This window comes from Elephantulus edwardii, unplaced genomic scaffold (assembly GCF_000299155.1).
Source record: "Elephantulus edwardii isolate Elephantulus edwardi_28Jun2011 unplaced genomic scaffold, EleEdw1.0 scaffold00094, whole genome shotgun sequence".
Lineage (NCBI taxonomy): Eukaryota > Metazoa > Chordata > Mammalia > Macroscelidea > Macroscelididae > Elephantulus > Elephantulus edwardii.
In genome coordinates this window covers 368365-383740 of record NW_006399844.1, presented here as the reverse complement: position 1 = coordinate 383740, position 15376 = coordinate 368365, and the positions used below count along the sequence as shown (strand labels likewise).

At 34.1% G+C, this 15376-nt stretch overlaps 1 protein-coding gene across 1 annotated transcript in view; it reads left to right on the top strand.

The window, feature by feature from the left end:
- The window catches only part of TAF15 (TAF15 RNA polymerase II, TATA box binding protein (TBP)-associated factor, 68kDa), a 31152-nt gene that overhangs the window by 12885 nt on the left and 2891 nt on the right, over positions 1–15376 (top strand). The window contains exons 7-12 of the mRNA XM_006891051.1: positions 1149–1269; positions 7921–7955; positions 8566–8598; positions 9823–9932; positions 10646–10775; positions 15068–15160. Of these exons, the coding sequence (XP_006891113.1) occupies positions 1149–1269; positions 7921–7955; positions 8566–8598; positions 9823–9932; positions 10646–10775; positions 15068–15160 (522 nt within the window). The remainder of the gene's footprint in view (positions 1–1148; positions 1270–7920; positions 7956–8565; positions 8599–9822; positions 9933–10645; positions 10776–15067; positions 15161–15376) is intronic.

The window sequence follows — 15376 nt, the reverse complement described above, 5'->3', positions numbered from 1 at the left end:
ATTGACTAGCACTTTGTCTATTATAGTATAAAGGTTAGGAACTACAAGATGTACAGGCTCAACTATGTCATTTATTGTTCTTAAGTCCTGGAGCAAATTCCATCTACCACTGGGTTGTTTTACAACTTGGAAGTCCATATGCAAGTCAGAGGTGAAGTAAGGAACTGCTTATGAGGTTTTCTGTCAATTCCAACAACTAAGAAATAGTAAGGAACTGTTTATGAGGTTTTCCGTCAATTCCAACAACTAAGAAATAGTGAGAAGAGTTGGGACCTCAGAAGGCTTTTAGGACCAAATAGTAGGCTCTTGTGTCCAGGAGAAAACAAATATACTTACCAGTAATGTTAATGCTCACCCACAGCTCTTCTGGGAGGATCTAAATTGGAACATTTTCCTTTCTAATGGCCGTCAAAACTTGGTTAGATTTCTATTTGTTATTTCACGGAGACTCATTTTTGATGGCATACAACAAGGATGTACTTGGCCTCAATGAACTCTTGACAGTGTTACTGCTACTATTCCTTTTGATGATTTAGATGTACTTGATTTGAGGAGATTATGATCTCTTATAAGCATTCTTGAACTTTATCTTACAAGGGCAAGTCATTCTTTCCTTTTCCTCTTGCACCTTTATAGAGTCCATTGATACTTAACTGTTTCTTAGGAATCTTGTTTTACTTATTTTTATACCTTCAGTGCATAGTAAGTGCTTAATAAAACTTGTTAAACAATTGACTTGATTGGTAAATGAGTAAAACTAGAACCTCATTTATTAAAAATACCTTTTTTCAGAGTGAAAATCTAATTCCTGTGTATATTTGACTTATATTTAAATATTTTGAGATGAAGACAGTAGTGACTTGTAAGATTTGGGTTGTGTTTTTCTCTATAGTTTGTTGGAATTCTTGCACCTAAGGGTGTATTTTTAATTCACACAATTCCAAAATCATCATTTTGCTATCTTTACTCTAGCAGACAGGAAATTGACACAATTTGAGGCAGTTTTTAAAGCAAATAATTCCTATGGTTTTATCCATTTGAGTTCTGTGCATATGTGGCATTTTCCAGATCACATAAGTATGACTTAGACATGTAAGCATTTTACAAACATGACAGTGATGAATTATGTGTTATTTTTCTTTTTGTAGATGACCGTCGTGATATGAGTAGGTATGGAGAAGATAATAGAGGATATGGCGGGTCACAGGGAGGAGGTAGAGGGCGTGGGGGATATGACAAGGATGGAAGAGGTCCTATGACAGGATCAAGGTAAGTATTTAAGTATAAATGCCTATATTTCTCTTTCTCTATTTTTATATATATTAGTTGGTTTGATTTTAGCATTAATTCAGTTAAGAGATAAAAAGGTGTTTGTATTATGGAGAAGAGTAGCGATTAGTTTTCCGTTTTAAGATGGCACATAAATTAGCATAGACTAGGCAATGTTGGCAGCTACTTTACATGGTATATCTTAAATACTAGCAGAAAGAAGTCTCTTATTATGATAGTGGTTAAACCACTTGATTATATCTTTCCTGCTAATGCAGAATTTAAACTCCTCTAAAAGTTGACAGTGGAAACTATAGGTGTTTTGAATGTTTAAAAAAAATTGCAGGTAAGTGAACTTTAGATTGTAAGATAGCCAGTTCCTTAACCTTGAATCTCCTTGGGAAGAAAGAGTGTATAGGAAGCAGTATCCTAGTGTAGAGGTGGGATTGAAACATGAAAGAAAGATTTCATGCAAGTGTAAATTTTTATCCCTCTTATTTAAATAATTGAAATTTTTTAGTGCAGTATCACATACTATGATGAATTTTGTCTAGACTAAGATGATGGGGAAAAGAATGACTTAGATTTTTTTCCCCTGCCTGTTGCTGGTATTAACAAGGTTTGGTATTACTGCATTAATTATGAAAATATAAAAAATTACTTTTAGCTGCATCTGTGAATTTAACACTTTTTGGCTTTAAAAAGAAAAAAATACAAAAGTAGTTGATTTTTTTCCCTTAAGATGAGGTTTGTAGTTTGCAGATTTGTGTATCACTAGATATACATATACAATCTTTAAATTTATATTCCTTGGGAGTTGAAATGATCAGTGGCCCATTAACTTATACTTAATTTTATATTGGTACCAGTTGACACTTTTGTTCCTTAGGGAATGAATGCCCTCTGAGGTGTCCTGAGAAATAAAAACCAGTTTGTTTATAGCACTTTTGTTTCTTTAATTGAGCAAGCAATTTTTCATTGCTCTGTTTAATGTACAGTGCTTTTGATACTATAAAATAACTAGTCTAAACATAATACATTTTGTAGCAGTTGGATGTGAATCTTTTTTAATAACTTAAGTCAGTTTATTAAAGTTTTTTGCCCCTTAATTATCAGAGAGCAGTTTATATGGATATGAGTGAAGTGAGTAATGTAAAATGTGATAAAGTACTTACCCTGTCTGGTTTTAAATAGTTGGCCACCTTGGAATGGTATACATTTTGTAGTATAGGTTTAAAGGAAGTTATGTCTTAATACATGATCTATTAAAATATGCCATTGCCTTTTGAGAGTGGTAGAATCCTACCTTTGGTGGATGTGGGATGGAAAGGGTAGGGATGTCTTTAAAAATAAATTTCTATCTGTAAGAGATAGCATCTTAGAGAGAGTGATGAAAAGGACCCTAAACGATCCCCCTGATAAAGGGTGGAAAGACTTTACTGTTTTCAACAGAAAGGTTCAACTTAAAATTTATTTAGTAGAATATTTGAATATAATTTTTGGCCCAGTTACTGAGTCATGAACTAAGGTGGTGTGTTTAGTGGTTTGGGTTTTGGTTTTTGTGGTTTGTTTTTTTGTGTTTTTTTTTTATCTTGTTTTCATTTTTTATGTAGTTTTAGAACTCCTTTACGCAGGAATAAATATATTAGGTCAAAACAATACTGATCTGGTCGAATTAGGGTTATGATAGCAAAGAGAAGATCTGTAACTAATAAATAGGTTTTTCATGGAAAACTTTTTTAGAAATCCATGTGAAAAGATACTGTATATCAAGGGTCAAAAATGTTAATATAAGAGGACATGTTTTAGACTTTGGAATGGTTTCTGTTTCACCACTCACTTTGCCCAGAAAGCCTAAAAGTAGCCATTGACTGTGTAAATGAATAAATGTGGTTGTGTTGCAATAGAACTTCATTTATAGATGTTGAAGTTTGTAAAGTTTTTAAAACGTTCATGTGTTGCAACATCATCTTGGTCAAGGATGTATTTTGTTAATAATTAGGGTAAAAAAATTAATTCAAATTCAGAAGTCCAGTATAGGATTTTTAAGAGTGTTTTATATTTTAGTATTAAAAATACTTAAACATTTTTTATTAATCTTCATTAACATTCATTGTATTTCTAATCTAAAAAAATAGCAAAGTTGAAATTATCTTTCAGGGATCTGTTTCAAGAACATCTGATTAATTGTTATAGTTACATAGTTTACATCTAATGAGAGTAGGAATGTGGTAAAGAATGGGATGCTCTTAGATTCTTACATTGTCTGAGAGCTTGACTAGAAGTGAATTAAGTTCAGAAAAAAGAAATCACCTTTCCAAATCTGGAAGAGACATGTGAATGTACATAGGAGATCTTTTTTTTCTTTGGGTAAAAAAGCAGTTACTGCAACAAAGATAAAATTTCTGAATTTCTGGTCCTCTAAAATTTTATCATTAATGTCTTAGAGGATTAAAAGCCTAAATTCATAAAATTGTTTTGTGTTTTAACTTCAGTTTTGTGATTAATGTATTAGAAAGTTATTTGCCAGAATGTAACAGAGAATGGTTTCTTAAAAATTATTGGTCAAGAAAAGTTGCATAGTTTTATGCCAGTATTTCAAGCCTTCATAAAAGTTACTGTCTGCACTCTGATAAATCATTGACTTTAAATGTACACGTTCTGATGGTAGTCTAGAATAGTGCTGTCTAACAGACATAGTCTAAGCCACATGTAATTAAAAATTTTCTAGTTGCTATATTTAATCCTAAAACCTAAAAATTAGTTTTAATAATGTATTTTTAAGAATTTATTTGCTTTGTAAACCTGCACTCAGATTTATCTGTCCAAGATTCCATTTTACAATATAATCAGTATCAAAAAAGAATACCAGATACTATGTATTCATAGTAAGATTTTGAAACCTGTGTTATAGTTTATGTTTATGCACATCTTCATTCAGAGTTAACCACATTTTAAATGCACAGTATTGACATGGATATGTGGCTGGACATGTACTGGACAGCGCAATTCTAGAATGTTTGGTTTTGGCTTTCTGAAATGGTACTGTTGAATCCATACATACAAATGATCAGGAGACGAAAACATAAAGCAATCAATGGGAATATTTCAATCTAGTTAGTCATGTACCTTTGGAATGAATGTTTTCCTCACAGCAAAATACTGTAATCAAGATTTACTATATAAAAACTTAACTGTGAGTGACTCATTTAAGAAAAATAATTTTTAAAGTTTTTGGGTAAGCTCTTAGATAATGAATTTTCTGGGAATAAAGAGTGCTGCATTATCCTCTTATCTCTTGGAGAAGTTTTAAGTGTAAATAGATACATTTAAATTTAGATTTAAAAAATTGAAAATAAAAATAAAAGTTCTATCAAATCTGTCTTCTCTAAATATATGTTACTATAACAGTAAAAACTCATCTTTGGAGCTTTGAATTTGGAGAAACATCTTCTTGGTAGAGTCAGTTACACACATCTTTTAAATGCAGGGGGTCCTCACCAGTAAAATTGAATAGGTTGTCTTTTATCTGTTAAAAAGCTATGCTACTTCACCTTAAAATACCTTTATGTCAAAGCTTATTTTTGTGCACATACTTGATTCTCATTATGATAATGAACAGATTTGTGACAGCATCTTTGATGTTCAAGTACCTTTGTGTCTTTATTGACTAATAAGGCACTCATTGGAAAGGGTACATGTAACTTGTGGCTGCAAGGTTTGGAAGAAAGATTCTTAATTGTAGATCTATCTCTGTTAATATTTATATTGTGTGCAACTTGTGGTTTATTTAGTAAGGAAAAAGAAAATGATTGAAATATTTGAACTTGAAAGATTGCATCACATACATTTGGAGCTCATCTGGACCTGCACTTCTCAAACATTGATGTCTATATGAGTTACTTAAGGTTGTGTTAAAATGCAGATTCTGGTGCTCCTGGTCCAGTTGGGGTCTGCAATCAAGTATTTCTGAGATGCTCCTAGGCTTTATTCTTGGTGCTGTTCTTTTGACTGGCCTTTACATGGTCAAGGATATAGATCTTTATTTTTTTAAAAGAAGAAATTTAATCTTGTGGAGAATTACTGATTTGTCCAAATTTTCCTGATTAATTAGTGGCAAAAGATTATTCTCTTGAAGACTATTTCCATTGTAATATGTTGTGGGAATTTTATGGGCATGTGTTGACATGAATTTTATGAACATGACAGCATCTTCATCTGCTTTCTTTTTGAAGGAAATGTTCAGTAAAAATGACTTGAGTTAAAATGTCATCATGTGTAAGAATAGGAAGTTACAAACCTTTATTCAGATGTCTGGGGTTTTTTGATTTATAGACCTTTTTTTAGCAGTATGCTCCAATTCTGTGTTCAAAGTTATATTCCTGGCCAAAATGAAAAGTGTAAGAACTAGCTGATGTGTGAAATTGCATTATTTTCCTTCCCTGTAACTGAGTACTCCGTTAAGATGAGAGCAAATTAGGGAGCTCTGGTGGCCTAGTGGCAAGAAGCTGTGCTGCAATCCCGAAGGGGCACAGTTTGAATCCACCAGATGCTCTGCTGGATAAGGAGGGGCAGTCTCCTCCTGTACCAGTTGGTTCTGATTCGATGGTACGCACACAAAATAAAATAATAATAATAATACAAATTAATTAAGCTGTATTTTCTAACATTTATTGAACTAATGACCCCAATCTGATCACATCCTGATATAGGAACACAGGCTTAATATTTTTTATTAGTTCTTTTCTCTCATCATTCTTTGGAGTTCTAGGGATCATGTTTCAAGAAACTGGAGCTATATTGGTTTCTGTTTAGTAATTTACTCCAGAGACCTCTGTTGGCTTTACTTAATGAATTGAGCATGTCAATTAGAAGTACAGGAAGACTTGGGTGCTATTAAAAAACAGTGTTAGAGACTTAATAGGAATTTATGTGTATGTGAAGCAGTATATATTTCACAGTATCTACAGAGTCTTGAAGTAGTCTTATCCTGCTTTCTAGGAATCAGACTTACAAATTACTTTGCATTTGAGCCTATCCGTCACTCTGGGGGAATAAAAGAGGAGCCAGTCCATCTTTTGAACTTGAAACTTGATGGAAGAGTGATAATTGGCTTGATAGCATTGGACTTTTTAGCATTGGGGTTTATACCTGATTTGGTTGTAAAGGAAGTTTTTTACATCAAGGTAATAGACTAGAAATAGATGTATTATAAAGATAGAAAATATTTTTCACTTAGAGTGATTTTTCTGAGAGTTACTCAGAAGTCACCTAAGAGCTAGGGACATCATCAAAGAGTTTCTTCACTTGTAAAAAAAGATTAGTAACAAAAGAAGAGTAGATATCACTATTTGAAAGCTTTTGTCATTTTTTTACTCCCCTATTTAATGGATTGAGTCTTGGAAAGTGAGTTAATTCAATCAAGAAAAACACTTTTAATAGATGACCATTTAGATTTTTACATAAAGCTGTATGCCTGAACATCATTTCCTATCAGGCAGTAGAAGTATGTTAAATACAGTCATTATCTTGTAGGCGCTGTTATTATTGAAGTATATTGCATACTCTAATGTGTTCTGATCAGTGTGCAGAGCATTTGGTAGTGTAAACTTACATATCTCCAATGTGAAGAGATGTTTATTACAGTGAATATGGTAGTACAGTACAGTGTATAACGAAGAGAAAAGAAGAATTGAGGCATTTGAATTCTGATGTTGTATATATACCATGGGTTGTCAGAAGAAAGAATAAATGGATCTTGGAACAGAAGGAATACTCACGATGATAAAACTTCATCTTACTACTTTGGACATGTTACATATCAGGAAGAACCAATCTTTGGAGAACGATACTGTTCTTGGTAAACTAGAAGAAAACCTTCACTATTTTTTTTTCAACAAGAGGAAGACTTAGGGAATGGATTGACCTAGTGCCTACCCCAGCAAGCAAAAACGTAGCAGCACTTGTGAAGATGACACAGGACCTGGCTTTGTTCATTCTGTTGTATATGGAATTTCTCTTAATTGGAACTGACTCAAGGCATGGAATGGATAGCAATTTGAAGTTACACTTTCTGTTAGTGTCTTCATTTTATTAGCTTTAGGAATGATTTGAAATTGTAGCACTGCTTTCATTTAGGTTTACTTTAATGTATATTTGTACTTAACCTTTTCCCTTTGTCTCATAAAACCCCTATTTGTTACTATAATAGAGCATAACATTCAAGGTTTTTACCTCTCCCATTCTACTTTCACAATTTTAACTTTATATTATTGTTCTAGGGGTTTTTCCTCATATTTTAAAAATAGCCTCTTGAAAAGAATATTTGCTGAGTTAGCCTTCTTGCTGTGCCTAGTTTTAAGTAATAGTTTGAATAGTCTTGGCTTGGGGTTGGGAGAATTTAAAATAAGAGTATATTAGTTATGTTATTGTAGTCAACTTGAAAAAGGCTCCTTGTGTAAATAGATCCTTGGGAGTACACTTAGATGGAAACAACACTTTGAAGTCTATGAAATGGAACTTACTGGAAAGTTAGAGCTGCTACTGTTTCTCTAGGCTCTCTACTTGTGACAGTTAAGTGTAGTTTGAGCCCAGGGCTCAGCACATTAGAGACTTAAGGAAGAAATCATTTCTTCAATTTTTCCTCTGCAGTGGTGGTGACCGCGGTGGCTTCAAAAATTTTGGTGGTAAGTGCTGAGTATCCCAAAATGTTTCAGTGGAAATGCTATATAAACCTAAGAGCCACCAATATCCCGCAGACGCAGTCTAAAGTCCAAGCCCTTTCTTACTCATTGAGGCTGGTGTGTGTTGTGTGCTTACAAAATTATATATATACACATATCTCTTTCAAAGTAAACATTAAAAAAGGCTAAGTTGATCTCTTAAACAGTCCAGTGGGTTTCTGCACCGTGAATTTGCATGAAAGAGTCTGTGGTGACCAATGAGACCTTCAGTGGATTTTTGACAGTGTTTTTTTGTGTAGAGGTAGCTGACATGGTGTTCATAAATTATTAGGGTTTTCCTATCAGCCTTCACAATCAGAACTTAACAAAAGTGATACTAGCATAATGCCAAAGTGGCAGGTGCTGTCTGGGACAAGTTTAAAGAAATGTTGACATTCATCTTATTTCTTAAAACTTTTAATAAAAATTAATTTACATATTTACTTTGTAAATCTGTGATGGTTGATCTTCGAGGATTTTGAAGTATTAACTTTTCATGCCTTGACTATTTTTTTAAAAAATGTTTTAAATTAGCTTCCTTGAATAGCTTGTTTTTTCTTTTCTTTTCCCTTAGGTCACAGGGATTATGGACCCAGACCAGATGCTGGTAAGGATTATATGGTGGTTTGTGATTCTACAGTTAAGAAAATGTTAGTTTAGGGTATATTTTTTGAAAGGAAAGTGTGTATCTGTAGGAATTATTACAAGAGAATGAATTAATTTGACAGTACTGCCAGAAACTAGTGAGCTTCTAGAAATTAAAATTCACAAAGACTGATTCTATAGTTAGCTCGGGGAAAATTGATATTTGTGCTTTCCGTGTCTTTTCTTTAAAAAAAATTTTTTTTTTGCTATTAATTAGCACTAATTATCTTAATTACAGCAAGTCACATTTAATGAGAGGATTGGTATCGCCAGGGAATTAGAAGTAGAAAAGGTGTGTTTAACAAAGTATTAAAGCGGATTGATACTCTAGTAGGTATAAGAAACCCACATTCAAACATGACAATTATCTTTCATTGGGCAGAGGTCACTGGTTTCATGTGACTTTGTTTTTAAATGAAGTTCAGGACTTCAAATTTATACATGGAGCCTTTTGAAAGTTATGATTTAGAGGTTAAAAATCTACTTGAGCCCAAAATTTTTAATATATATTGAAATTGGAACTTTTGTTTTTATTAAGATGCCAAAGTATTCTATATGGATGGCAATTTCTGAATTATCCCTTGATGGACTGAATTTTTGTACATCTTTCTTACTTTGTTGTACTAATCCAAAAGTGTGCTTGTAAGGTAAGGTGTGTGTACAAAGTGCTCCTACCCTGTGGTATAGACAAAGCTTATTTCCATGAATGCGAAACCAGCAATTCTGCTTGGCTTGCTTGAAAGTCCAAAATATCAAATTGGGGGAATTTTCTGCTAGCGAGCACGGTACTGAACAGCCATAAGAGATTAAAGAAAGCTCTTCAGAGAAGAGAATGCTTATTTATATCAGCACTCTTCATGTCTTTATGAGCATTACTCCTGCATCTAAATCTGAAGAGTGAGATTTGTTAGACCTCCCTTAATTGGTCTGTATTATTTTTCACATACTAGTGGATTTGATCCACTTTATCTAAAGTTTAGCTGTAAGAATCAACCTAGTACTAAAAACTATTTTGACTACTTTGCATGTCTATAGAAGGTTCTTATTAATGATCTTTTTGCTCATTTTGGGTATAGAAATAGAAACAGTTATATATAAAACTATAAATGTTTCTTATTGCTTCCTGAACATTGTGTAGTAAACCTATGAATATGTAAAATTAATGCCAATTTTTTTTCCTCTTTAGATTCAGAATCTGATAATTCAGATAACAACACAATCTTTGTACAAGGACTTGGGGAGGGTGTGTCTACTGATCAAGTAGGGGAGTTCTTTAAGCAAATAGGAATTATCAAGGTGAGTGATAGAATTTAGCTTGAAAAGCTCAAGATTACTACCCTATTCTGGTTAATATATGTTGATTACATTAAAAAACTAGTAACACTTGTGATCTAAAACTGCTCACAATTTTCTTCCTTGCTTGTGCTTGCCTTTCTTCAATCCTAGGCTTTAATTATAGTTTCTATTCCCCAGAAGTCTCAGAACCAAATGAGATTGTTTTATAGATTATGAAATACTAAGCAAAATATGTAAACTCAACTTGTTCTTAGGAAATATTTTTGCACTTATAAGCACAGTATATAATGCTTTGTTTAATAATTTAATTATTGCTGGCTTAAGTGTCCTGTGCATAAATTTCATGCATCTGTTTTGTTTTTTTTTAACCTCTTCACTAAAAAGCATCATTTAGAGCATTATTAAGTTATTGTTGTATTGTGTACCATTATTATTGTTGCATTCCATTGAGTTGAAACTGTCCTATCGCTGACCTTCCAGTGGGTTTTCAGAGGCAGTAAATTGCCTGGGAGGAAATTTTCCTTCTTTCTCCCATGGAGCAGCTAATGGATCTGAACCACATACCTTTGCTTTGACATACTTAACCACTAAGCCACCAAAGCTCCCTATCAATATCCATAGATAACATTTTATTGAATTAACATTAGTGAGTTAAATGAATAGTTTATGATCACTTCTTAAAATGCTTACACAATTTTTTTTTTTTTGCACAGACAAACAAGAAGACCGGAAAACCAATGATAAATCTGTACACAGACAAAGACACAGGGAAGCCAAAAGGGGAAGCAACCGTTTCATTTGATGACCCCCCTTCAGCTAAAGCAGCCATTGACTGGTTTGATGGTATGTCCATAGTTTTTTATCATACAGTATGGTTGAAGTTTTCCAGTGCTAAAAGTAAAACTATGGAATACAGTGGTTATATTTATTTTAAAAAAATATAGTGTTTTATGGGAAGTTTTAAATAGTAAATTTAAATTTATTTTCTGTGTAGATTTTGCTTTAAAATGTTGATTACATACAATACATTGTATGTAACATCACTTTTCCCACTTGTTTTGATTCTCATTTCCCTTCTTCTGTCCATTTCTGCCTTCTGTATACCTGACTAATGTTGCCCTTTTGGTCTTGTGTGGTTGATTGTTCTAAGGCCTCAGTACCTTCCTGTTGTTAGTGTTTGCCTTAGAGGCAAGCCTTTTACTTGGTTTAAAGTTGAACCACTGGAGTCAGTTTTAGTTCCAGTAGTCTTAGCTTGGCTCTTTTTTTATTTTTCTTTAAAGAAAAAAGAAGAAGCCTGACCATGTCTATGTTGGTTTATTTGTTTTATTTCAAATTTTTTTCCTTCCACTCTGTGCACGACCATCTACTGTGATCTTTTTTAGGGTCGTTAGCAGTGGTAGCCAGGCACCTTCTAATTCTTCTGGTCTTAACTGGTGGAAGTTGAAGTCAGCCAGGTTCATTTGTTTTTTGGACTAATTGTTTTTATACTTCTTTTTCTATTTTTTAAATTTTTCCCCCCTCTTGAATCCCCTCTTTCCCTCAAGACTGGGAGAGACCAATGAGTTGTACCTTAAATAGCTGAGTGCACTCTATTTTCTTTCTTTCTTTTTTTTGGTATTAACAGTAAGATTTATCTGTATCTTAGTACAGATGCTGGGGCTTGCCCATAGTGCTCTTGATGTATAAAGCCCAAACATTTTGCCAATTCTTTAGCAGTGAAACCAGAAAGGTGACAGACAGGTGGATGTTGTAAAAAAGTTCATCATCTGTCCTCTTCATATGGCCAGCAGCCACTGCCAGAAACAGGACCTTTTTCAACTGGAATTTGATGGTGGACTTCACCTCCTTTACTTTTGTCACCATGTTCTCATTGTGGGTCAGCAGAGAAGGGAACTTGCCTGCTTATTTAGCCCTGGACCTAGGATTCTTGGAATCTGCTTGATCAGGGATTCAGAGGTCAAAAAGGCATCATACTTCTTGGCCAGCTTTTTGACCAGCTTCTTGTTGAGTTTTTTCAGCCCTTTGATGTCCATGTGGGGAATATCCACAGCCTTGGCTTCATCACAGTGTTACTGATCCCCAAGAACACACACTGAGAACTTGTGGTGTGGGGTGGACTTAATCCTGTTGGTCCCTGAGAAGTGCTTTTCCTTCTGAGAGTCTTCTTCAAACTGATCTCTGCAGCTCCACCATCTCCAAAAACTTTCTGCATTTGCACTGATTCCCGTGCAGGACTTCCTGCGCCGCCTCATAGAGGGTGTCGTGAGGGACTTGCTTTTAGCGCTGCAGTAACAGGAAAAGATCCCACGTGTACTTATTAAACACGAGTCTATACAACATCATGGCCTGTTGACTTTATTGCATACATGTATATATATTCATGCATACATACATACACATACAGAGACCTATGTATAGTCATGGCTATAGTAAATTTTGGTTTTGCAGCTGTTAATTATACAGGCTAACATGTTTCTATACTGTTATAAGTAGGATAAGCTGTCTTTGTCTAGATTATTTTCTTAACATCATGCCCTGTGCTTGAGTTGATCTTAGTGTAGCAGTAGAGAGTTGACCTATTTTCCTCTATATTATCTTTTTATTATTTAATTATATATTAATGATTTATTATTTAATTATATCATTTATTATTTATTTTATTATTTATTATTCTCTGTATATTATTTAAGATACAGATTAATTTTTCTTAAAATAGAAAGTTGATATATTCTTAGAATAAATAATAAATTTTTTGTTGAAGATATGCAAAATAAAAGGAATAAAAACTTTACTTGGAGATAGTCATATTAATTTTCATTCCATTCTTTTAAAATTTTTTTTAATACAGTTTATATTCCACACAGTCTTTCTCATACTTTTTTCCCCCCACTTCTTCTTCTTTTTTTTTTATTATTAATTTCAATGAAAATTTACAGAGACTTTGGGTTTCAATTCATTCATTGTTGCACTCCCACTTAACATTATAACAGGCATTTTTCCATGCTCTTGCAAATTTTGTTTTACTACAATTTGTGATTTTGTTATACTACAATTTAATGTCTACCATTTACTGCATATCATGGTTTATGGGTTAGGCAAGATACATGCTGTTAATACAACATATATTTTCATAGTAACTATGAAGCATGTGCTGTTTTAATGATGAGCTAACCAAGGCTGCTTGTTGTTGATTGCCATCGAGTCGAATATAGAGTCATAGAGAAGAGAAATTGATTATTAAGGCTATTAAATGGTAGAGTTATAATTCAACCTCAGGTTGTCTGCTTCAACTCTCTCTAAAGTACCAAACTGTTGAATTGACAGACACTTGTGGTCCCTTTCATTTATTAGATAATTGCGTACTTGTTGCCCAAAACGTAATTGCAGTTTGCTATTTCTTCAAAGATGAAGTGTTAATCTTAGGTACTATTGAGTAAGTTCTGACTTTTGGCAGCTGTCCAGTACAGTTGCATCCTCATAATTCTGCTGTATTTGACCCTGTTGTTGCAGAAATCCATTTTATTGAGGGTCTTTATTATTTTTACTTAACTTATACTTTACCAAACCCGATGTCATTCTCCAGGGATTATTCCCTTCTCATAACATGCTCAGATTTAGTGAGTCAAAGATGCTTCTAAGGAGCATCTTATCTGCATTACAGTATGGATTCTGCATGAGCACAATTAGTAAAGATTTTGAATTCCCATTCTTTACCATGTTAGCCATAATCTGTTAGGATCCATAGAATTGAATGATTTTGCATAACCATTAAAACACAAGTATCATTCTAATAATCTGCATTCAGCCAAGATCCATCTGACATCAATAATATTTCTTATTCTATATACTTTTCTGAATCTAGGTTGAATTTTGGCACTTCTTTCCAATGTACTGTTCAAGCTATTCTTGAATGAATAGGCAGGATTTTACTTGTGTGGCATAGATCATAGTAAGGTGTCAAATGCTGTTTGTCTGTGGTAGTTGGAACCCACCAGCAGCTCTGTGGAAGAAAGGTGGTGGGTGTTCTCCCATTGGGATTTATAGTCTCAGAAACCTGAAAAAGGGTTGCTATGAATCAGAATGAATTCAAAGATAGTATGTGATTGTGATACCAGTGGTATTCTTTAATTTCAGTATTTAGATTACCTTTCTTTGGAATGGGCACCGATAGGGATTTCTTTTAGTTTGTTGACTATGTAGTTGTCATATTTCTTGTCATAGATGATTGAGCACCTCCAGCCCAGCATCTGTTTGTTGAAATGTTTGTGTTGATAATCTACTAGTTTTAGAGCCTTGTTTTTATCATGCCTTCAGTTCAATTTGGACTTCTTCCTTTGGTATCACTGGTCTTGATCATATGCTGAACCTGAACATTGACTAGTTGGTTTTGGTACAATGACTGTATATTCCTTCCTTGTTATTTTTGTTGCTGTGTCCTGTGCCAACCTCACTGTCTCTGACAAACCTACTCCCATTAACCCAATCACTTAATCAGTCCGTCTCATTGAGAGTCTTCCTTTCTTGTGCTGTTCCTCCCCCTCCCAAACATGATGTCCCTCTCTGAGGACTGGTCCCTCTTTGCAACATGCCCAAACTATGTCAGACGAAGCTTCAGAAGAATCCTTTCCTCCAAAGAGCAGCCCAGTTTCACCCTCTCCAGGACAAACCTCTCGGTTCTCCTGGTAGTCCATGGTATATTCAGCACTCTTCGCCAGCACCACAGTTAAAGACACCAGTTCTTTCTTTCATCCCTAGTCACTGTCCAGCTCTTCGGTGCATAGCACACAATTGCAGACTAAGGCCTGGATCGGGCACACCTTAGTCTCCATCCTGACGTCATTGCTCTTCACGTCTAATAAAAAGTGATTTTTTTTCCCCCTGCAACTGATCTGCCCTTTTCAGTAGATTGTGTAATGCTTTGTACTGTTAGTGTGACTTTTTGGAGCATATTTGCATCATTTCTCTAGGATATGTATGCTTCATTTTTGAGAAACTAAAAATGTCAAGGCAGATTTATTATTAATACTATTATTATTATTGTGAGGAGGAGGAGGAGACGGCAATGTGGGGCAAGAATTTCAGCCATCATTTTTCTTTTTTACCATTTCTTTCAAACCATTTTCTGTTTATTTTAGGAAAAGAATTCCATGGTAACATCATTAAAGTGTCCTTCGCCACCAGAAGACCTGAGTTCATGAGAGGAGGTGGAAGTGGAGGTGGCCGACGAGGTAAGATAGTTGTTCACAGGTCTGGATACGATACAATACAAAGGGTTTGAATCCATTTTTCGTCTCTGCTTGTGTGAAATTGCTCCCCCTTTTTTCTTCTGTCTGAAAATGAGACGAGGTTACATATAAGAAAAGTAGGAGAAAGTTCGAGAAATCCTTTTGAAAAGCTGCATAGCAGTTTGTTGTTCATACAGATCAGGAAACAAGTTTAAATGA